This window comes from Simochromis diagramma, unplaced genomic scaffold, assembly GCF_900408965.1.
Source record: "Simochromis diagramma unplaced genomic scaffold, fSimDia1.1 OVJJ01000302.1, whole genome shotgun sequence".
Taxonomy (NCBI): domain Eukaryota; kingdom Metazoa; phylum Chordata; class Actinopteri; order Cichliformes; family Cichlidae; genus Simochromis; species Simochromis diagramma.
The window spans coordinates 8,297,757-8,323,470 of NW_024386792.1; the positions used below are offsets into that span (position 1 = coordinate 8,297,757).

At 38.1% G+C, this 25,714-nt stretch overlaps 1 protein-coding gene across 2 annotated transcripts in view; it reads right to left on the reverse strand.

Moving 5' to 3' along the window:
* The window catches only part of ctnna2 (catenin (cadherin-associated protein), alpha 2), a 334,263-nt gene that overhangs the window by 267,264 nt on the left and 41,285 nt on the right, over positions 1-25,714 (reverse strand). For both annotated transcript variants that reach the window (XM_040024188.1, XM_040024190.1), the window contains exons 3-6: positions 12,359-12,554; positions 8,354-8,520; positions 7,414-7,533; positions 6,117-6,383 (exon numbers count right to left, since the gene is read on the reverse strand). In XM_040024188.1, the coding sequence (XP_039880122.1) occupies positions 6,117-6,383; positions 7,414-7,533; positions 8,354-8,520; positions 12,359-12,554 (750 nt within the window). The remainder of the gene's footprint in view (positions 1-6,116; positions 6,384-7,413; positions 7,534-8,353; positions 8,521-12,358; positions 12,555-25,714) is intronic.

The following is a 25,714-nucleotide window of genomic DNA, read 5'->3' on the forward strand; positions in this document are numbered from 1 at the left end:
CAGGCAGGCACTAAGCAACATTCACAGTGCACTCGGGTCAGGGGCTGTTGCGAGGACATAACAGGAGTAGGGGTGAAAGAAGGGTATAGCTGAGGTCTTCTAACTGTGTTGCCCCTTTCTTTGTAGAAATGTGGATGAGAAGAGAGCAGCATTTGTGGGGCCATATTGAAAAGGCTCTATGTGGTAATCTAATAGTGAATTCTCTTTGACGGAGCTCAATTCAAGGCATCTACATGCATCAAAATGTCTCCGAATCAAAAAATAGCTTCAGTCTCATTAACGGTGCAAAAAAAAGAAAAAAAACAAAACATACAAGGCAATGCAGGCTCTTGCTCTGAGCAAGTCTACAATCTCTGTTTCTAAGGAAAAGGGGATAAAAATGGAAAAAGATATAGAGAGGGTGGGGAACAGGAAAACAGAGACTGGGCAAGTATTAAATGTAATTAAACACTGCCACCTGCTGGTCACTGCGTGAACTTACGATAAGCTTTTAGGCTGAGGGTAATATGTTTGAACAGCTGCACATTTGACCACCTGTTTGCACTGATCCACACAAAGCAGATGTGGCACACAAAGGACACAGCACTGGACCAAATCTGACATAATATTAAGGAGGAGAAAAAAAAACGTTCAAATTCAAACAATGCTATCGTGTATCCCTGCTCACAAGGAAGCAAATTTAATTTGCTGGTTGAGAGGAAAGAATGAAAGCTGAGGACGAGGCAATCATTTTGATGCAATCACAATTATGTTAAAAGACACCAACCTCATTTTTTTCCCCACTCCACTTGGCTCATCTAATCGAAGGCGGCAGCAGCCGCAGCAGCAGCCGCAGAGGAATAAAAGGAAGACCATCTATAACTCATACTTGTGTTGGCAGGCTCTTCCTAGCTCAGTTACATTACCCGAGTCATAGTGTATCTTGTGTTTTTTCATACTTAGAAGGTCTCTGCGAGAAGTACTTACTTTACTGCTGTTCGCTGCTGCTGCTGCTGCTGCTTTTATGTGACACTTCAAATGAGTGTGAGAGAGCACGAAAGACCGACAGTGTCACCATTTTAAAAGGCTGCATCAGATCCTTCTCGCGTTTGACTGTACAGAGATAAGGAGGCTCAGAGTAGGAGAAAGGCAGCGAGACAATAAGAGATTGCTTATTAAAATTTACACTGGGTGAGTGCAACAGTCTGTTTCCTCCCTGTGCATAAATCCTCATAGCGAGTGACCGTTTTCCCCCCACAGAGGAAGTCATTTCTATGTGTGCATGTGCTATAACAGCTTACATGAAGCATGAATAAAAAGCCATAGCACGTCTGAACATCTTCTAAAATGAATTCATACCTACACTGCCTTGGCATATATTGAGGTCTAATAGAATTGCTACATTGTGTATGTGGGTTGTGACCTAAAAATCAAAGCATGTGTGTGCTACAGTGTGTCTTTACCCACATTCCCCGTAGGGCCTCAACTCCATCTGTCCTCCCGCTGAGTTCAGATCCTCAGAATAAAGACTTTCATTCCAACATGACAGGGTTTTTCCTGCATAGCGAATTTAAAGGTAGCCACTCTTAAACGCTGTGCTGCCTTTCCCAAAGCCTGACCATGTCTGCAATAAAAAAAAACCCCTATTTTAAGGGTGTTAAATCTGTCACTGTCGACTATTATTGCAGAAAAGGAATCAGCTGGGGCCGGTGGAAAATTGAAGAGATAATGGACCGAGGTAGCAGATGGCTAATTAAGAACATAACTCGTATTATTAGTAAAAATGAGGTCACGTGATTTAAAAGAGAGAGTCCCGTCTGTATTTTAGCCGTAAATCACAACAGAACGCGTTGTCAATCTTGCTAACGTTAGCTGACTTACTTCAAGGCTCGGCGTGAGTTATCGTCCATGCTGGATGGCATTTATATGATGTACGAGGTAATCGGTAAATACTCTTTGATATTTATCGTTTGAAGATTGTTGATAGCAGCTCCACTTACACTTAACTGTGTTTATCTCTGTCATAGTCAATCCAGTACAAGCACGCACATCTCTTTAGCAGCCTTCATTAAATTTAATTAACTTCACTAATGTTCAATCAGTTCTTTGCCATCATTGTGAGCCTGGAAAAATCCCGGATCACACATTTATCATTAGAAGCAACAGGAATTTCCACAGCATATTAATTTTCTATACTAATCCAAAAACTGGTGTTAACACTCAATGTCAATAACATGAAAGCTATATTCATACTTGCGTACTTTAAATTAAACCTCTTCCCAAGACATTCAGTGTATTTCAAAAGACGCTCTAGAGGAAGTCCTTGATGGCGAGCTCTTAAAGGTAAAAGGGTGACAGGGAGCTAATGTCAGCTCTTTGTTGTATGCCAAAAGATGCTGAAACTGAGTAAATGTGAACTAATGCTGACCTCCCTTTTCTCTCTAAATAGATCTTATACGTCTGTGTCCTATGTTGACTTATTTCAAACTAATTCCAGGTGTCAGTAATTCCAGGTGTCTAGGAATAAATGAGGTCATTCCTTCTTTCCTGTCTTATTCCTAAGCCGCCCTTTCACTCCAGCTATAGACCTATCTCTGTGCCCAGCATTTAAAAATCTCAGCTAACCTTTAGTGTCAAAAGATATTGAGGGTTTGTTGAGGCATCCTTGCTAGTTTTTTTTTTTAGTTACAAATGTATAGAGTCTTCAAGTTGTTTTTCTTTTCTTTTTTTTTGAATAACTACCCACACAGCAGGTACTCCATGCTCTCACCTCTTTTATAGGTAATTGCATATTCTTGAAATTAAGATGGCAGAGATGAAGGGTACTATACTTTCATTCTAAGCAAAATGAAAGTCAATGTTATAGAGACCACACAAAAGTCAGTGTGAGACTGATATAAATCACTGTACCCTTTAGTCATATATCTACATTTTTGTGCGACCAAATTACCTTTATTTCATAATGTCAGTGTCTAAAAGGAGACTGTGGGAAACTGCGGTAACTGAGTACAGAATCAATGAGTCAAAGCTGATAGTCTAGGCAAAATTATGATCTCTCTGGTAGAGGGAACAACTTGTCTATATGTAGTCACTCATATCCATTAGTGAAACGAAATGAGTACCATTATACTGCAGCCCTTCCTCCAAAAACCCACCCACTGGAAAGAGACATTTTACCGTATATCTGTCACAGCAGTCAGTGCTACAGTCTGCTCTTCCATCCATGTGTCAAACCAATGCACAAGAGTCAAAGGATTAGAAGCCGATCAATGGCAAGTCAAGACGGGGACTATCTCTCCAAAACAGATAAAATCAGGAAACTCAGCAGTATCCAACGGCATTTGATTAAAACATGGAAACACATGCGCACCGACAGGAATGAATGTTAATCACTGTGTACAAAAAAAGATGTACAGCTATTTTTGCATTGGAAGAATATATAAACTGAATATTCTATACAATATTGTGGGTATGCGTGCATGTGTTTTACCGCTCAGAACAAGCCGTTATTAAATATATTCGCACTAAACATGTGCTGCATGTGCATACGCAAAACCCTTTAAGCATCTCGCCTCATAGCTTAGTATATCAGTTCATTACTATTCTGAGAGGACCTTACCATAGTCTGTGTCTCTGTTGTAAGTTAGGAATTAAACATGCACCAGCTTCGGGCAGCACAGAGGGCCTAGCAAAGGGCAATTTGTCTCATTTAACTGCTGGCTGTCTGCCTGCCGAATAGAATCGAATTATGCACGTCTTTTGCTGTTCTAAAAAGTCCTACTGTTTTACATAAAAACACAGTCAATGTGATTACTTTAGGCCATGGCCCTGTGCAAAATAATAGGATAGGAAGTTCAGAAGAAACTAAAATATAGGTCTCCGTCTAATCCCTCAGCACAAGACAGCTTTTATTTTCTAATATTCAGCTGCCTGTGTTTCACCCTCAGTTCTCTTCAAAGCTGCTGCATTGCATTTTTAATTCCCAACTGTTACCACAAGGTGTCACTAACACAATGCAAACCAGCAATATTTGGGGCCAAAAGAAAGTACTGAAAATGGCACTTGGGGGACTATATTTCATTTACTGTGGAAACACACACACACACACACACACACACACACACACACACACACACACACACACACACACACAAGGGGTGGAAACCTGAGCTGCCAAAGAGATAAAGAAGAGCTGGAAATATAAATCAAATTGGAAGAGAAAGCTTCAACATGTAAGTGTGGGTTTAAACACGTAAGCTAGAGTAGATCATTTCCTCCGAGTTAAATGTTGATTACTCAAAGCCCTACACGGAACGCAATCTCCCTAAAAAAAACATCAAACAATATATATGAAAGTGGGGCTAACGAGATTAGAGAATGCATAATTACAGTCAATTTTTATTCCACAGGGTCTATTGTGATTTATCTCCTCACATTTAAGGAGACAGTTTACACAGAGAGTTTTCTAATGTAAGTTTTTTAAACCACAAGGTTGTGGGATCTAAAAAGGCCATTGTTTATTGCACTTCCTGTTCTGAAGAGTCAAACCAAATTGTCATCCTTAAAGTCTAAATTGTATTTAAATAATATTACACATAAGGTTGCATATCTTAGGCCCCTAAAGGGTGAAGCTGTAAAGTTTAACAGTTTGTTTCTTCTATAAATATATTAAAAACAAATCCAAAGCTAAATATTCTTTCATCATGAAAAAAATATTTTCTGTCAGGTAACTAACTTGTTGTGTCAGCTCAGTAACACCAAACAGAGAAATACAGTCGAGCAGAATCGTACATTATCAGGTATAATGTTGTATCATTAGTGTACTGGGTAATAGGTAATAGACTGCAGGGCTTTTTAATGGTTGTATGGGTTTTTTGATAAGCAGATTAAGTGAGATTTGAGAGATTTGAGAGAGATTTTGTTAGTTAATTCTTTCAGCTTTTGGGACTGATACTGTCAAGGATTATAGTTACTTAAATCAATGATAAAACATTTTATGCAGACAGCAATAAAACCCATTCATTGATAAGAAAGGAATTTTTTAATAGGATTTATTTATGTTTAATTAACATAACTGTATGTACACAGTAAGTGGAACATTGCGCTTTTCTACTCTGACTGTTGTAGCTGTGAGTGAAAACTGAAAAATATTAAATTCACCATATGTTGATGCAGAAATCTGTCCAAAGCTGGTTTAATGGCAAAGAATAAACTGAATTCATGTTTGTTTGTATCCAAATTTGAGTCAAAACACTGGACTCGACTTCAGAAATACAAAAAAATATTAAAAATATTATTTTAACCGTTACAGAATCATTGAAAATCTTATTTTGGTAATTACCAGTACTGTTAAGTACTGTTAAGTTAAGGCAGCTGTGTCATAAACCTTACATTGGGTGGCTTTGCTAATAAATTTGTTACACACTGCAACATTTCATGTCTTGAAGCTATGTGTTAAATACTGTGTACCGCAATATACCTTTCAGTAAATCTACATGTGAAGACAGTGTGATCCTGATCGTGATGGCACAAGCTTGAATAATACTTTTATCCTTAAATAAGGGTCCTTAAACCTATTCCTTAGTGGCTTAGTGACTCGCTTTTCCTGGATTTCAAGCCCAGTTAATATTTTTTGTCAGAACATGTTTCAGGGAATTTAAAAAAAGAGGACTGATAGTTTTCAACATCTGAAGGACATGATGCAAAAAGCCCATCCAGCAATGCAGCACTGTTAACATCTGGCCACTAGATGGCAGCAGATGATGCTTTTCATGGAGGTTTCTGGCCATAATTGGGCCTATGATTGTGTATAATCTGAATAAAGATGATTAACCATCGCTGTGCGTGATTATTATTATTTTGAGTTATATGTTGAAAGAAAGAATATTCTAGTGAGTTTTTTGTCAAAATATAGTCAAAATGAAAGGTAAAATACATAATAACTATTGTCCATGTAGTCATAGCATCAGTGATAACCTGTAAGAAGTTGCCCACATAAACACCCAACCTTTTATATCACGCAGTACTCTTTGTATCAACATATCATGCAGAAGCCTTGTCCTGTACTAGAGACGTGATATATATGTATGGTTTAGTCTTGTATTTTTAAAGCAGTACAAAAATGCTTGTTGACTTACATCAAATTCATTAAGGGCAGCAGCAAGTTCTCCAATGCCAGCATGGCCATGCTTCTCGTCAGTGGGTGAGGTGGCCTGTGCAGCACTTGAGATGCCTCCTATGGCCTCCTGGACCTGTTTAAACACATAGTCTCGATTGGCCCGTGTGGCTGCCACGTCTGGATGGCGCAGAAAGGCCTGAGAAGCCGTATACAGCATAGTGGCATTTTTCTTAAGGGCCCCACGCGCAGCTGCCATCTCATCTCGGCACTGGGGGTCTTTCAGCTCCTGAGAAGATAGCAAAGGTTTTTTTTGATTTTCAGACAAGCGATAATAACAGTGTAACTTGCAAAACCCCGGAGTATTGCTTGAGAAATTGAAAACAGTGTGAGGAACAGGTCACAGTTGGAGAACTATATTGTTAAAAAACAAGTTCATGTCCCATTTGATGAATTGAATCTGATGAACTGGTATTGTTTCAACTTCACAAAGTTAAGGCAGCGTCAGCAGATCAGCAACTATAGAGCTGGGCAGAATTAGCCTCAGTGTTTTGCTCTGGTTCAGCTCGGCAGCATGGGCGCTTGCCAACATGACACATGCAGGAAAAAATCCTCTATAAGCTTTTTGTCACACTGGGGGCCATATTAAAAATCACTTTGATGTGTAATTCTCCAGGATCAAATAAGCGCTGGTGCAGAGATTTTGCTTACTCTACATCCCAGCTAAAACAAATCCTACACACTAATAATCCGCACCATTTATAATTTGCTAAAACATTACAAAAGAGACTACACAAATGTGGCCTATCTACAACAGCTGTGAATTCTAGTGTTAAATGTTAATGACCAAAAATCTAAAAGAAATGTGTATAATATTTCTGACTTTAAAATGATGAATTTTACAATATATTTTTAAACAATGTGTGTTGGCTATTGTATTTTTTTTATCCTATCCTATGCAATCTTTCAATTTTACTCCATGGCACGAAGAATTTGGATGTATTAAAGCTGGCTCTAATGAGACAAATGCCCTTAATGCAAAACAGATTAAACTGGTTGCTGTCTGAAACAAACACTTAACATCTGCTAGAGAGTGATGTCAGATTATAGCAACATTTGTTTGCACAACGCTTGCAATCTGATTGATTAAAGCTTTGAATTGAGTTCGAGTTTCTAATATTTTACAGGCTGAGGCTTCAACTGTGACATTCCCTCGTTTATCAAGACAGAAGAAGAACGGCGGACACTTGGAGGACCTTTTATCCAAGAGAGACACGTTATTTTTCTGAAAGAGCATGAGACATTGGAATTCCAGGTACCTGCTGTCTCCGGGCTGCCACATAGTTAAGCTTCACCATCTCTTTCCCAAACTCTTTGAACCGGTTGGCCAGATCCTGCTCATTGGTAGCATTCTTTACTCCTTCCAGGGCCTCTTCCACCTGATACACACATACGCACACAGTCTTTCAAAAACTTTGTGCACAAACCAGTAGACAACGTCTTAAATAATCAATATTAGTTAAAGCATTTATTTTCTGTAATTGTAATTTCTAATGTGTTTTTAGTAGTTGTGTAATTTCAGTAAGTGTCAATCCATCTTGCTGATATATCCTAACTATAAACTGTTTATCCCTGTTAAAAATGCTGCGGAAGATGTAATGAAAACGGGAGAAGAGACAGAGATAATGTTAAGTGGCCTTTGATGGTGGGGCTTATACAGGCTTGAGTTAAGTCCCTATGTGGGCCTGAAGAATGAGACTGGAAAAAAGGATTTTTAGTGTTTGTGCATTTGTGAGACAGGGACAAAATGAGTGACTGCAGATGGATGCAGGCATGAGTTTGAGTCAGATTATACCAAATACATATCATTCTTTCTGGCACACTGTATTAACTCGAGTTATAAAGCCCAGAGCTACTGTCTAAGTGAATGAACAGCTCACGTTCTTCACATGACTACACTGAGAGTAGTTCATCACACTATGCTATAATGTCCGTTTCCAGGATGCTCCTCTATTCCCTTATCTAAATGCAAATGTGTGCAGAGGTTGTTATAAAAGTCTGCACTGACTACACGGACTATACACCAACAGGAAGTCTTTTTCGTTTACTGACCTTCTTTAAGCAAACTTAAAACCACGTACAGATTTGGAGAGTGAGTATTTTTTACACATATATATATTTAAAGTGTTGCAGTTCTAAGTACAGCCCCATCACAACGTAACCAAGAAGTATACTTGGTTGGGTGTTAACTGCACTTACAATTTTAAGGTGGGCCAGCAGCCTCATGACATCAGCCATGTCAGCAAGGATGAGCAAGCGAGTGACAGCAGACAGCAGGGCGCGGGCAGCCCTCACCATGGTGCCACGCTTCACAGAGGAGCACGGGTCATCGGCAAACTCCGACGAGGCAATACGCATGGTTTCTCCTGCAAAATGGATAGAAGAAAACAGTAAGTGGAGCAGAGAGTATGATATTATCTGTGTGAGTGTGAGTGCATGTGTGTGCAGACTATCATCACCCATATTGTTAAAACTGACTGGAGATTAAGTGTAATTACGCTTCTTCTCATAAAGCTCAGAGGTCATGAAGCAGTTTGTCAGAAAAACTACATCTTAGGCTCTATTAAAACAGCCTGTCCTAGCAACCAGTTTGCAACCCGCTGACAACCTCCAGTTGCTAGGCAAATATATGTATTCCCCAACCAGTCACGAGAGAAGTTGCTTGCTGGTTAAATCAATCAGAAAAAGGGTGCTGCACCAAAAACCACCTTCGGATTGCTTTGGTTGCTAACTGATTGCTGCAGTCACCCACAGTTTCCATTTCAAAAGACCCAGCTTTTAGTTTGAAGGCAAATGTTCTCCTTCTGCAGTTTACATTGAAATTTCCAAACTTAACAAGTAGTTTGCTAGCATGGCAACCACAGTAAGCCTTAGACATTTCAGCTTAGGCCGGGTAGTACAGACAATATACTAGTTTGTATATGGCTCATATTTCTGAGCAAAACCCATCCCCCACATCTCCAACATTAAATCAAAGCATATAAAATGAATCTGAATACGCACGTGCATGCAAACATTGGTACTCTAAATAATTAGACATGTTCCACCTGGATCAGGAGAAACCTGGCAACAGGCAAAAACTGGCAAACCACTTCTCTTAACATAAATAAGAATTAGTGAGTAAACAAAGTTGTTTATGTTATGCCAGAGTGAAAACCTCATAATCAGATAAACAGAACTCAGTATGTTAAACACAAACATGCACAGCATGTGTTCAACTAAACACACACACAGGGACACACACACAGAACTGCAAATGAACTCATGATGATACTGGTAGTGCCATACGTCTGTCTGGCCCAGTGAAGAGTGACAGAGAAAAGCGTATTACTGAACCCCTCCATGGTCTGAAATCAGCATCTCTAATTTAATTTATGACAAGATGAAGGGGACTGGGACCCTGAGGTCACATTGAGAGAGGCCTGATGAGGCGATGACAGATTTAAAACCATTTTATAATTCACAATGACTTTAACTAGGCAGACAATTCCTTTCAAAGGGGCACGCTTCCAGCAGCTGCTAAAGGTCACTTAAACTGCGATATTATTTTTTAGTCTGTGGGATACAGACAACATAGCATATCCTCATGCTCATAAGTTTAACATTATTAATATGAACTGTTCTCCCTGATGACCTGGTATGTACAGTACTTATATACAACCTACCAAATATGTGGGGTATTAGTACTGACGTCCTATTATTTTCTTAAAGTCAGGAAGTAAGTATTTTAGTCTAATATTTTTTTCAGGGACATATTTTCTAAAGAGTCAGAAAGGACTGTAAATTTGCTTCAGTATAAATATGGCCATTTGCACACAAAAATGCTGCAGTGTTAGTTGAAAGCATGTCCTACATTTTTTAAATGTCCAAGAATATTTTTTAACACACCTTGTCACTTCGCTTTGCATGCCTAACAAGCGAGAAGATTAATCTTGAACCTTCTGATGTCAGCTGTGGTGATGACCTGTATGGTAACAGTCTATTTCACACCTCAGAAGAGCGGTGTGCCAAAGCAGTCAAGTCAATATTCAACAGTACCAGCAGCCAAGTACGCGCTGACAGAGCAGGATGAGGAATACGGCTACAACACAACATATGCTGAGCTCCATTTGCTCTTTCTGCTGATGTGGTTTCTGAACAGGGAATCCAATTCCATTCTGGGGACAAACATTTGATTCACATAAAGGCTCACTGACTTGCACTCCGCACAGAAAATAAACTTCGGAGAACTACAAAGTACTGTGACATTGCTCCATCTGTGTAAGCCGCCAGAAAGTAGAGTATGATTTGTTGTTCGAGTGAGGCGCTGCATCCATGCAGAAGTTTCAGCGACTAAGTTTCAAATCGTTAATGAGAATGGGCATCTATAATACCCTTAAATTCAGCAAGGTCCCTCAACATTACAGACAGTCGAAGCTTTAACGATGCATGACTTTAGGGTAAACAACTCCAGAACTAGACTCATTACATTCGTGAGGCTGCATGCACTGCAAGTGAAGCCTAAATCTAATGGGTAGTAATCTGCTATATTTAATGGATTTGGCTTGCCACTTTTAACTCTCCATTCATCTAAAGTTGAGCAGACAGCTGACTTGCTATGACATTCAAAACACTTAATACTTTCCCAAAACATTACATTTATGTCAATTACACTCCCTATTCATCTAGAATACTAATACTTACACAGCAAGAGAAGTCAGTAGGGGTCCTTATTTCAGTCATAATAGTAGTGAACATGGGTGTTGTACATTAATACAGTGTCTTAGCATAAGCCATTTCCCAACACCATTTTTGTGGTGACTTAATGGTTATACCAGATACTGCGATGATCTGTGATTTTGTTATTTTCTGTTATTTTTCTAGCCTTCCCCGATGTGTCTTTCTAGCTCAAGTTTGAGTATGCTAGTCTGTGATTTCCTGTTTTATTTAGATAGCAGATAGTCTTGAGCATGTCATGTCTAGTTTGACTTCTGCTGTCTCGTTGTCTTGCTATCCAAGTGTTTCTCATTTGCCGTAAATAGTGCTGTCTTCTCTTTGTCACATTGTGTGTTTAAACTCCCAGTGTGATTCCTCGTGTTACTCCTGTCTCTGCATTTATGTTATTTTGTTTATGGATTTCATTACTAGACTGTTTATTGAGTCTTCCTTCATGTCATTTCTGCATTTGGTTTCTCAATCTTGTGATTTCCTGCTAGTAGGCAAAGTAATCGTAAGTAGGTTTGGGGTGTAGCACCATTCTTGTAACTGATTTCACCCAGCAGCAGGAAGCAACCTCCATTAATCATTCAATCGAGTAATACACATTTTTCCCCACCAACTAAAGGTTGCCAGGTGGTTGCCAACCGGTCTATAGTCCTGTGTGAGTGAGACCTTAAATAACCCATACAGAACTACTTTTGATTATTGGAATGATTTTGTCAACTACATATCAGTAACATTAATGTGACTACACTCTGAATTCCACATGCATCTCACACTTCCTCACTGTTCATCTGTAGTAGTGTCATGTGTAGCTGCAACCTGGAGAGATGTGGTCTGTACGGATGCTCAATTAAACATATGTAAATGAAAGTACTTCAAGCAGAATGAATGACAGAGATTTTGATTTCATATGTTACAGAGAATAAACAGGTTAACAACCCAGTCTCCATTCCATTGTAAATATATCCAAACTGGATGCTTGCAAATAAAGGAACATTTTTTATGTCTTTTAAAGTGTTTTGAAGAAAAAATATTTTAACCTCCTAAGACCCGAACTCTTCCACTGCATGCATTTTAAATTTCTCTTCATCATTCATCATTTTCATCATTCTGCCCAATGATTGTAAAAACAAAGAATTACCAGATTTTTTTTTTTACCTTACTTTTATTTTTAGGAAAACTAAGAGCCACATATGAGGATATTCATTTACAATTTTGATAGAACAGTAGCAGTATAATGTCCTCATAAGTGGATATCAAGCCCTTGTAGAGCAAAATTGAATATCTTGGTCTAAATAACCCAAAATGTGATGTCCACATATGTGGATGCCAGGTCCTAGGAGGTTAAAGACAATAACTGATGTTCTAGAAATTGATGATCTAGAAAAATTTACTAGATGTCTAACAGTGAATAAGCATAAGGAATTACACACACTAACAATCTTGTTATCTGACCAGTCACAATTTAAAAACAAAAATGAAAGCACAAACAGTCGGGCTTACCTTGCTTACGAACATCCTCCACAGCAGCAATAAGCTCCTCCTTGAGGTCCTGGCTGTCTTTGGCAATCTGCTCTCCCTTTTCGAGAAAGTTCTGGGTAGCCTGCTCAACAGACACTGCCAGGACATGGGCCTTCTTAGAGCGTCCCTTCTTCTTACTGGATGGCCCTTTGTTGCTGGTGTTCACCAGAGTAGTCACCTTCATAACAGGAGAGGAAAATATAAAATTTACTGAACACACTGATTTGCTGCTTGTTGCTATGGTGTATGGTCATCGTTGTTTCTGAGGTTACGGCACATAACCTGCACATCCCAGCAATTAAAGATAATGAGAACACCAAAAATAATAGGAAGATCCAGTATGTATTATTTTATTATTATTCTAAAACATTAAAAACTGCTACAACCTAGTACCTGTTACAGGGCTTGCTGATTATAATCTTTATACATTCATAAGCCACTGTATTATGTAAGCCTCCAAAACCAAATACAGTCCAAGAAACCCCCTCACAACCATACTGCCAACCATCAGAGGATATTTTTGATAGCTATTATGTGATAATTAGTAGTAATTATGTAATTTTAATGGCATTATGCCACTGATATGGTAGCATAATAATGCATCTAAACCCTCTCTTTTATATAAAATACTTATTACCATTAAGTAACATTTCAGTTCATTTTACCCACGTTATATATATTTTTATTTCTATTCATTTGGTCCTTGGAAATGACTATGAAATAATAGCAGTGAAAACCCTACTGTGTTATTCAGCACCAATCTGGCTGAAATGTTGATAATGTTCTTATGTAAACAATACCGAGGTCATGAGTAATTACTGGGTTCAAGTTCATATAGTGTATAATAAGTCAGTAATATAATTATTACTCAAGGCTTGATGGCAGAGATGTTCAGTTGTTCTGGGCATGGTGATCAGTGCCACTGAGATGATAGTGGTTTGAGTATGGGATTATATAGGGGAGCATTATATTACTGTGATTTATAATATTCTGATCTCAACACTTTGCAAATCAGGATCACAAGGGGGGGGGGAAGAGATACGGGACTTCCTATGCATAAGAAGAAGATCTTGTCAAAAACTGTATTATTAGCTCTGTAAACATACTGTTATCTAAACACTTTATAAATGGTACCCAGTGTAATACTGAAACACAATGTGGGCAATTTTCCCAATCCTATAAAAATGTAATTACACTAATCTTCTTTCTTTGGTTCTTTTCTGAATAATAATGTTTCTGTACATTCCATAATAATGCAGGGAGTATGACTTGTGTTGGTTTTGCACAAAGGAAAAAAGTTGAACGAAAACAAGATGACAAATAGTCCAAGCTTCGTTCATAATTTGGACCTTCACAACAATAATGAGGTTATTCATTCTAGATTCTATTACTGCTAAACTGTGTGCAGCATCAGTCAAGTACCTGTCTTGGGCTGCAACCACAGACAATATCCATCAGTGCTTTTGCAGGAATGCACAAACACAGATATATTTTACTAATACTGTTAGTCCATCTAACTGTATTGGTAAAACTTCAGTGTTTTACAGGATTGTGTTGTTTTTGTTGAGGTCCTGGCTCTGGGGAGGATTGTCAATGACTGATAGTGTTCCTTTCTCTGTTTTTCTATCCAGGTAGGCTTTTAATGTATTGGCAGTGTGTTTGGGATCCTTGTCACACTGAAAAATGAAGCTTTTGCCAATCAGACACTTTCCAGATAGTACTGCATGTGGATCAAAATCTGACAGCAATTTTCTATGTTAATAACTCCGTGGATTTTGACAAAATTCCCAACATCACTGGCTGAAATTCAACCACAAACCATTACAGTTTTCATTGTGTGTTACAGATGGCTATCATAAGACCTTTTGCCACTGATTTAGACCAGTCTTTTTCTTCTTCTTTCCCATCATTATGAATGGCTTTCTGAGAGCCACCCTTACACTGAGTGCATTTCTGATTAGGTTTTGGTGAACAGTAGATAGGTACATTTGCTCAAGGATCAAATGTATTTTTCAGGTCCTGTGTCAGGTTTGATTGCTGGATTTTTTTAGATCCATGACTTTCAGATACTCTTCACCTGTTGCAGATAGTCTGCAGGCCTGCCAAGTCTTCTTTTGTCCTCTACTTGTCCAGTTGCACATTTTTTAGGACACAGTATACATCACGCAGAGATGTGCCAACTTTTTAGTAAATATCTCTTTGTGAATCACCTTGGTGCACAGATTACTGCTTCATGTTTGTCAAAAGGTGTTATCTCTGGTATTTTTTTATTTATGCAAAGGAAAAATTGACAACAAATATAAATATAAATTATTAAAACAAGATCTTTGCTGTTGATTATTTTGTGTATGTGCTGTTTCCATCTTTGTGTAGACACAACACTGGTTCATCCCTTGAGTTAGCTTCCTTAACTAGCAAAAGTAACAATCCTGAAGATTTTCAGGTAAAAAGACAAGACTAAAAAAGCAGCCAATGCACAAAGAAAAACTTTCAAAGACCTTAAAAACCTTTAAAAAAAATTACGAGTACATCTGAGGGTATATATTAAGACTTTTGCACAGCACTGTAGTTATGGATTCTTTCACAACATTAAAAAACCATTTAGCTATCAGTGTAAAGTACCAAACACTGCACTGTATCAAAAGTGATATCATCATAGAAACAAAATGATCACCTCTAAAAGAATAACATCCTCCTTTTAGCATAATTAAGACAAAATAATGAAACAAAGAATACATTAAAGTCACTCAGCTTAGAGGGCAAGAGCATAACCAATCATTGCTGCTTGTACAGGCAAATCAGGACTAGAAACATTTGGCTGCTTATATCTTGGTGACACATTTGCTGTACATAATTATACACTCCCATCTGAAGCCAGGGAGGAAGTACATGGGCAGAATTGCTCATTCCACACTCCAGTCAGAGACTGCCTTTGGACTATCTGTCTGACGGCAGCTGAACTTGCACAATAGAGTGATATGATTAGTTTGAGGAATATATCAGAAGCTTTCACTCTGAAAAGCCCCTAAGAGCAAAGTTATGTCCTGTCAAGGCGGCATTACTTCAGGGCTTCTAGCCTGCAATATAAGCGTTAATGATGTATGGCTTCACTCATGATGGATCCAGGAATAGTAAAGCTGATAAAAGACCAAGTTAAACTTTTAGGTCATCGTATATTTGTCTAGAAACGAATTCATGATTCAATAGCATTATTTTAGGATTTAGAAACTCTGATACATCTTAACCATCAGGTCATCTGTTCAGCACCACTTGGCACAGTGGAATTAGTGCTCAATATGAAGTGCAATGATGTGTTTATTTCAATCCTGGTTGTTATAAATCAATAACTCATCATTATATTTACACATGAATGGACAGAAACACACACACAGACGCACAAACTCACACTCGTCTATAACACCAAAAACTCCCTTCACCTCAGAGATGAGGAAACACTCAGAGTTAGTGACACTAGGGCTGCACGATTAATCGTTAGAAAATCACGATCTCGATTCATACTTATGTGCGATCTCATTTCCAAATGACAACGATTTAAAAAAAAAAAAAAAAAAAAAAAAAAGACGACGACGATTGTATCACATTTTGATTCGGGACGTACTCTGCATGAAAACAAGCGCTCACTCTTCCTGCTCAACAAATGACAAGGGCGGAGCCTTATACCACGTGATACAGAAGCTGTGCCGCGTGATGCTAAAATTAGCAGGGAAAAAACAACGGAGAGCACGTCAGGGATGACGAGAAAGTGACAGGAGAAAATCCGTTCCGGTCAACCACCCAAACATCAATAACGGGAACCTGATACAGCGCTTCCCTATACCCGTCGAACTCCCGCAGGCACAAAGAAATTACGGAGGCTATCACTTATCACCTGACCAAAGATATGGCTCCCATCAACACTGTGCAAAACGAGGGATTTAGGAAAATGATCAACGCCCTAGACAAACGCTACACAGTGCCGTCCCGCAACTATTTTTCTATTGTTGCACTACCTGCTCTATACACGCAGTGTCGAGCAACGGTGGAGACGGAATTTCAAGCAGTACAACATTTTGCAGCAACAACAAAACCTGAGACATTTGTTGTTTTTATGTTTATTTATTGTTTTTATGTTCAGTCTCAACTGTTACGAAGTTGATGTGCAGTTAATAAGTGCAATAAATATTTATACTGGAAAAGAGAATCGTGATCTCAATTCTAAGCAAAAAAATTGTGATTCTCATTTTATGCAAAATCGTGCAGCCCTAAGTGACACTCAAATAAAACCATTCATTAACACAGGAACACAATCAAAAAATAACTACCTGGTTTTTTCAAGCAGATCACCAACACATTTTTTTGATTGTTGACAAAGATAAGAACCCCAAAAAACAACTGTAAGTTAATTAATGCGGTTATATTACAATTACATGACTACAGATAAAGTTACACAACAGCTAAGCTTAGCCAGCTCTATTGTTGCCGATTAGTCATTAGCCTAGCGTCAATGGCTTGTGTGCATGCATGCACACACAATGCAGATAATGACAGTTCACCATGTTACTGCAGCATTTGAAAAAGAAGAGGCCAGCTCACCCTTTGTCGTCCATCACATAGTAACATATGTCCAATGTCAGTTTGCAAGCTTACATTAAAATGACTTCTGCTCCAGTCCTGTGAATAAGGTATTACTAATTTTATTAACCCATTAACGGTACCATATTATTATACCTACACTCCAAGCAGTCTTTAAGTTTTTGCAGAGTATGGATACGGTAATGAAACAATCCCACAGTCCTTTTTTATTTAACTGATGTTAAGAGTCAAGTGTCTCTTATATGCATACACATTCAACACATTTCTGATTTATGAGAGTTACATGTCATATACAGTCATTATAAAGCTCTTTGAATGCTCCGCTAGGGTAGAAAGAGCTATGTCAGAATCAGTCCACATACCAATAAGCAAAAATTAAGTTTATCCTAAAATGCAAGCAGCTGCTGTTCGTTTCTCTTACTAGTTATTAGAGGCCAAGTTTGTAGAGTTGCCTTCTTATCTTGCCTGCATTAAAAGTTGATCAGCCCTTTTTGAACTTGAGTGTTGATATAATGTCTTATGTAACTCTTCCATGGAAGAGAACAACATACCGAGTTATGAATCTGTGTGGTTTATCTGCTCTTCAAACCCTCATCCATTCATAAACACAGGGTTGGCCTGTCAAATACACACAGCGATCACTACTGTATCAGCCAAGCTGCTTTCCACAGGGAGAGAATCACTAAAGTCAAACCTAGGTGATGTTTTGTTCTGCAACAGTAGCTTAAAAAATTATGTATATTTAATTATATCTGTGATAACCTCACAGCAGGCACCGAGCTGGAATCAACTCCATTACCTTCACACAGACTTAGCTGTATTGCTTTTGCCTAACTGTCCATGCATTCATATGCTTAGCTGAATATCCCAAGAATGAGCTCTAGAGAAGCAAAAATTATACCATTTTCACTTCATATTAAATAACTTTAACTTCAGTAACAGTTAAAAACTGTTACCCATGTATTACACAGGCTATTTACTCCAAGAAGCACAAACAAATAATTAATTTTAAGGACCTACATGAACGGCCAGTGGGGATAATGCTAATTAGGCGAAGAATTTGCATCAGACTTAACAAACAAACATTACTGGGAGCAAAAAGCATTGCAGGGGGTATTTCAGTGCTTTTGCATGAGGCTGAATGACATAGCGATTTGATGTCCTTAGATACTTAAGATTTTTACTGTGGCTGAGTCATTTAAATTCAATCACGGTCACTTTCACGCTGATATGGTGCACTACAAAAAGCCATTGCCATTCTCAGCCAATCAACAAACAGGGAAAAATATTTGGAGGGTTCTGGCTCCAACCAGGAGAGATGGTGCTGACCTTAAAGCCACTCTCTAAGACTTGTAATGAATGTAAATTATGTGCTGTTTCCATCTTTAAATGCAGCGTGTGTCACATTAAACATAACCCGGTACTTGCTGCTCATCTAAAGCTGTTAGCGGGGGGAAAAGTATGTAATAAAGGTACACATCATAGAGAGGTATAGTACCTGCTGTAACACTGTGACGCCAACTCATAACTCAGCTCATTGGCTTAAAGATATTTTCCGAACATCATGACTTTAACACAAGAAAGTCTGAATGATACATTATCACTTGCAAGCACAAAATAAGAACTGTGCTCACTGAATAATCGAATGCATGCCCCAAGGAAAGAGTTAGAAACAAGTAGTTTGCAAAATGAAAAAATGAAGTGAGCCACAATAATGTCTCCCTAGTGCATCCAAATATGCTCTGACACAAAACAAAATAAATTCACTGTCTACGCAAGGCAGCCTTGCCCTTTCTGGCAGCTGGTAATTGGCCCTTGGTAAGCCCATTTATCGTGCATATTAGCAGCACTGTTTGGACTTTATGCAAGACCACACCGAGGTTCATTCCAAACAACCACAAGTTATGTCCTCCTCTCAGCCTTAATGCACAACGCTGAGACACAGTCAGCCTTTGCAAGACTATAATCCTCTATGCAACCTGTAAAGCACACCCATATAGATCTGTCTCATTAAGCTTAGAAATAGTGAGTATTTCTTCCAAGATATTTAGTAGGGTATTTAATTCTTTAAGATTACGCATCAACTCTATGAGGTCATGTGTGAAATGATATACATTGTTAAAACGACAGGAGGTGCACGTGTCAGTGAACCGACTTGTCAGTTTTACTTAAGCCAATTTTAAAATTGGCTTTCGCTAAGCGCATAAAAGTATTAACCAACATAACATTAGTAATCGCATGAAAGCCTAAATATAGATGTCTAATCAGTAGATTTAGAATTAAATGATCAGAAATTATGGCATCATTGGTGGTATGTAAAAAAAAAAAAAAAAGGCATAGTCATTCTGCACAGATGATGCACCAATGTAAAATATTTATTCTTAACCAACTAAGCAGGGAGACTCTCATTTGGTTTAGTGCTTCCGAATGAGGAAAGAATTAAAATCTCTGTCTGAACACTTCCTGAGGGTGAAGAGAGACACACTGAGCGCTTTGGTTCATTATGTTGTTATGTGCTGAACCACAGGGGCCCTCCACACAGATGGTGATTCTGCAACATGCTATTTTACATTATGTGGTTCTCCAGCAGCCAGATGTAAACACAATATGTCAGATCCCATTTATTTACTGGCATGTATAAAATAAAGTTCTTCTGCTTACAACAAATGTCTAGTGCGAGCTGAGCACAATATAAGAAATGAAAAATGTAAAGTATAAAAGGTCGAGGTTTTCTTAAACTGTGGTACTTTTGCGAGACCCATGAGGGTTTCTTTCACGCTTTCTGTGTTTATTCACCACTTTGCATTTAAGCATTAGTTATTATTAATCTCTGGCTCGCTTCCACAGTGTGTTTTTTGTCTTGTCTCCCTTCCCTCACCCCCAACTGGTCATGCCAGCCTGGTTCTGCTAGAGGATTCTTCCTGTTAAAAGGGATTTTTTTCTTCCCACTGTTGCCAAGTGCTTGCTCATAGGAGAGTCATCTGACTTGACTTGAATTTAATTGAATTAAAAATGTGTCTGATTTATAGTTATTGCTAACCCACAAGAACACAACCCTGGAAACAGCCAGTAAACTAGCGATGGATCTGTGTATACCTGAGCTGTATGGATACACAGCTTTATCTGTGATACCACGAGAAGATCAACAAGGATTGAGTCATCTTCAACAAATTTCAGCTGAACATACATTTCATAAAACGCAGGCGCTCATGTAATTGTTTTGCCAGTAATAAGATGTAACTAAAAAGTGATTAGGGAAAAAAGAGAGATGAACACAGGGGTGATAACATCAAGACCCGGACACTGAGCAAGAAAGAAACAAGCTTAGAACAAAACCAAAACAAAATTTCCTGGCCATACCCAAGTAGACACAAAAAAAACTTGCACTCTCAATTTTATGTTGGTTCAGTTTTTACCCATGTTTTTTCATCAAACTTTAACAATTTTAACTCCAAAGTAACAGAAATAATTTATCCTTTAAATATCCAAAAGGAAAAAAAACGACTTATAAGCATAGTTATGCTGCAGAAGTCCTGAGGTTTATGCCTCCTTTTAGTTATAAAGAGTTGCTGTGTCTTTTGTTCCAGTTTTATTGCTGATCAATAGTTTTAAATGCCATGTGGCCACTCCTCTGCAGAGACTGACCAGTGGACTCGTCCGTCAGTAGTAAATCCCCTTGACTCTGCGTAGCCATTCAATTTTCCGCCTTCAACCTCTAAGACTCGCATCCAAAGGATGAGTGATGATTTAACCACTGAACACTACAGAAGGGCGTGTGCATGTGTGCGTGCGTAATAGCCAACTACACATGTAAGATCCTGTACACATATCCAGAGAGATTATTTTAACCTTTATCATGTTATATAGTAACTGATATACAGTACTCAAGGTTCTTTTTTTACAAGACCATTTATAGACATGTGTAAAGAGCATAATGTGTCCAAAAGCCCAGGGGACGAAAGCAAGATGGGGCCTTCTACAACTTAGTCGCCTCGCTGTGACTGTACTAAAACGTGTGTAGCCGCTGTGATGACCTAAAGCCACATATTACACACTAGCTGACCACCAAGTGTTTGGCTGCAGGAACAATACACACTACTGATCGCTTAATCACCAGGAAGCTGAACATCCATTCATACACAAACTACAGAGTCAAACCGAATGAATAGGCAGAGAGGTGGCTTTACAACTCTAAAATTCAGCAAGGCTGAATACCTTGTCACCGAGGACTTTGCTTAGCTGGTGTTATACTGTGTTATTTAAAATATATTTTGAAGTTAACAAGTCCTGAAGTGCAAGGCGAGAAGGATTAGCCAGCATTAATATTGGTACCTGAATAGGTTTTCGGATGGCAAAGAGGAAGAATGTTAGCAGGAAGTGTCACACTGCAATGGTGTCAAGCTCTGACATTCTTAACCCCAACATGTGCTCTTGCAGCTATATCCTCTAAAAGTCTCTTGGCAGCATACTTAAACGCAAATGCTGGAGAGAAACTGTGTCATATAACAATGAATAAGAAGGGAAAAAATGTATGAATTTAAAAAATAAAAAATGGCATTGCTGTCAAATATTTTTCTACTTCCTGGTTTATTTTCTGACAAATAAAGATATTCATGCACCTAAAAACTGCCAGGTTTGAATTTGAATTCTTTCAAGTGTTTGCTCTTGATATGTGATATTTGCACCAAATCTTTATACTCCAAGAACATATTTGGTGGTTCTAACTTGCAGGCGTGAACACTCACAGAACTGAACAAATAAGTGCAGGAAAACATGATTCAGTAGAACAGCAGAGCCAATGAATTAAAAGCATTTTCTGCGATAATGATTCGCACATTTAATTCCCCAAGGTGAACCTCTAAGAACAGCATTCATTCATTCTGCTTTGAGAGCAATAGGCTTTCAGTCTCCCCATAATATTTCCTCATTAGTAACCCCTTAGCTCAAATCCCTGTTTGATCCTCCTACTCCTTCATTATCATTCTCACTGCAGATATCTTTGTATCAGTGCTGTTTCTTCACGCATTCTGAGGAATGACAGGACAATGTGATGTGTAGCTGACAGAACAAAACTGAGTGGGGCAGTAAATGGTAGAAGCAGTTTTCAGGTGGAGCATTTGATGTGTTAACACATTTGCATTCAGGTCTAAACGGAGTCAAAGCTTACATCTACATACTCTGAGTGTAGTGCACTGAAAATTATTAGCAAGCCTAAGAAAATGCTTGGATGAAAAGAGCTATATCAAAATATTATTTCAACTAGTGTGCAAAACAGCCCATGATTAGGCCTTTGGGAACTAATCTAAGGAAAACAAAGAGTGGGAGAGAGTGGGTTTTAAATCTGTGTGCAAGGCTGGCCAATTAGAACATTTCAGCAACAGCACATTCATTTTAACTGTCACACTCTCAACTACCTCTATAGAAAAAAAGAAAGAAAGTTTAGTAGATTTACCTATTCTTTAGTGAAAATGTCAGTGAGTCCCCATTTGACTCAGGTTCATTTCTTTGCATGACACCCCTTGAGGCGCATAATCTTCATAACAAATGCCAAAATATGTGCCACCCAAAATGATGCTCACTTCAAAGACAAACCACATAAAAGCTTTCTTAAATCTCATTCTGAAATGGTATGGGTACGGTCACAAGGATCAGTGTCAAAGGAATCAGTGCAGCAATCCTCAGGGGAAAAAAGGGGGCTTCGAGGAGTGTGTGAAAATAATATCACTACAGTACAACAAAGTTTGGATTTTATATCATGTTGAGATGATTAACAACAGAAGTCATCTGAATCGACAGTATCTGTGCCTTCTTCACAGCAGACTCAAACAAATAATCAGAGGATTTAGAACGACTGCATATGACTGCTCTACAGCATGCACTAATCTAATGATGAAACTTCACGAACAGATCTTATTTTTTTCTTATTGCAAGTAATCTACATGTATTTACCCATTTTAGCAGCATAGCATGCTCATTCCCCACTATTTAAAGCCCTGTGAACGTGAAGCTATTAATAGGATCCCTGTCCAAAAAAGTAACAACCTAAACTAGGCTTAGTGTTGTCACCGCAGTTCCATATTTTATTAAGCCTGCTGATATTATAAAGGGCTGCCGCTTCAATTTTAGAAGCTGCTAAATAATTGAGTCATTTCTACAGTGTACTAAATGAATATAACATGGGATCAGAGTCTTAAAGGATCAATACACTGAAAGTCGGGTTTGATTTTCATGTTTCTTGGGGTTACTGTATCTTATAGACTATGTAAAGTGTCAATAAACCTACAGATTGCAACGTAGTAAGTTTAATGAAAAGCAATTTTATTAAGAAAAAAAGTTCAGGTGAACATGTTATCATGACAAGAATGCAAGAAGAATGAAAACTGGACACACTATATGAACAGTGCTGTCATGAGTCACAAATTGGTCCGGCTGTATGCTCGCTACACAGAAAGTCCTACAAATCTAACTAGTGTTCCCACTGGCTCAATCAACAGACTATAGGTTTCCTCAAGGTAGAAACTAAATGTATTGGATAAATATAGTAATCAGACTCTAAGAAAACTATGATCACAGAAAAATAGATTAGCCGTCAACTTATTTAGATTTGCTACAAAAAGCTCAAAGGGCCAAAACATTTAGGACAAAAGACAGGTTAAGATTCTAATTAAGTTTATTGATTAAAAAAATAAAATAAAATAAAATAAAAGTGTAACAAAGGGACCCTGTGTGAAGGATGAGGAAAGTGAAAGGGGTAAAAAGAAAGAGAGAGGGAGCTATAGAGGCCACTTAAATATGCCCGCAGGTGCCCTGGGTTTGTCATCAAGAGAGAGAACCGAGAATTTAAAGACACAGATCAGACACGCAACAACTGTGTAGATGAATTACTCTCTGTCTGCTATTTAGGGAATTATTTATTGTCCACTATAATATTTAGGTGTTTAACGTGAAGATTATGATGATGGAAAAAGAATGTAGACCATTACCACACTGGCTCAGGCCTTTTTTACTGGCCAGATGGTGAGCACAAAATCACATACAGCTACACTAATATAGTTTGAGTACGTGGGCATCTAATGATTCAGTTCTCTGTACAATATGTGGAAAAATAATACCTATAATTACTAGGTTCACTCCTGTGCATGTAATAACCTATATCGACTACTAACTCCACCTTCAAGCAGTGTAACACCAACTAACGCTGAAAGAATATTTATAACAGAAAATGTAGAGGCCAAAGTTGTTCAGCAGTTATTCATGAAAATTGGCTTATTTGGTGTCTGTTTCTTATGATAATAAGACCCTTTTTTATCAAGGTAAACCAGGTTTATAGGTCATAAGGGAAGAGGTTGGCTGCCTGCAAGAAATAAAAGACAAACAAATTGTAAAAAGCATACTTTCTTATTGAGGAAATATCACCCCCAAAAAAGCAGACACCCATTTCTGCCACATCTGTGCAAACTCCACTACCAGCCAGAATCTCGGATTATTGACCCCTGTGGGCTCATTATCACAGACGCAAACAACATAGGCTGGCATATTGCCATTCTCTTTTCAGTCCAGGCTTTGTACCAGACAAGCAAAATCATGTTTGTGTTGGTTCACAAAACATCTGATTTTCCAGAACTATATTGATACACCATGAGTGTATTTAGCAGCAAATTGATTCACAAATGATCAAACATAAACAAGACATACTGACCTTGGGCTTTCCCCTGTTGCTCCCACATACTTCTACAGTTTTGTCACATAGAATGAATAAACACTTCTGACATGGAAAAGTATATCTATAAGTATCAGGAAAATTACAGCTTTGACACAAAAAACAGATCACATGAACTCTAGGCAGAGTGAACCAGCATCAATACTTTGTGGCTGCTGAAGCTGAATGAAATTTAGCTAAAAAAACCAAAATGTCATTGGGGATGTTTGGTTAATCTTATGGTTAAGTGGATGTTTAAAAACCGTCAACCTTTTTTTTTCTAAGAAAAATGCTTCACAGAGATAAGTTGTGCTTAACCATAATGTAGACAGAGATAGATTGTGAGCTGTGGAAAGTAAAACACTTTTGCAATCATGCAGTCTCATTTGCATAGATGGCCCAGACCTGCCGATTTTACTTTGGAGAAAAAGATAAGTATTTTAAGAGACCGGCTTACATAACTAGCAACAAGCTTTTCTTCAACCACCAAAGGCTCTTCTCATAAAACATGCAGAGCTGTGCTTCTCAGTCAAATTTACTCACACTCCAATGGACAACCATGAGGACAAAAATACAAAATGTGTGACTGTATTGATTTTTTTACCTACCTATAAGTAAATGTACCTAATAACACCCTGTAATGCAGAGTTTTCAAAGAAATGTGATTTTAATAAAGACTTTCTCACACGTCAAAGTAAGAAAAGCATAAATATAGGTAATAAGATAAATAATGGCTGAATTCCCTTTAGCTGTTTCAGTTTCAGCTTCCTTGATGGCCAAACTCATATATCATAGCACTCCTTAAATTGGATCGAGCCATAATTAATCATATTGCTTAGTGAGATTTATTTAATCTACATCGCAAACAAGTTTGTGTCAAATATCAGTCATCTATATTGTTGCTGCATGTATAGCTTAATTTCTGTGACATCTATTAGACACGAAAAAGATCCCTGTCGTCCACTTATCATTTCTATCAGATATGAAAATGTATGTATTTATCACACAGACCTCTTATTTTTGAGAAATACTATTTCAAACCTCTA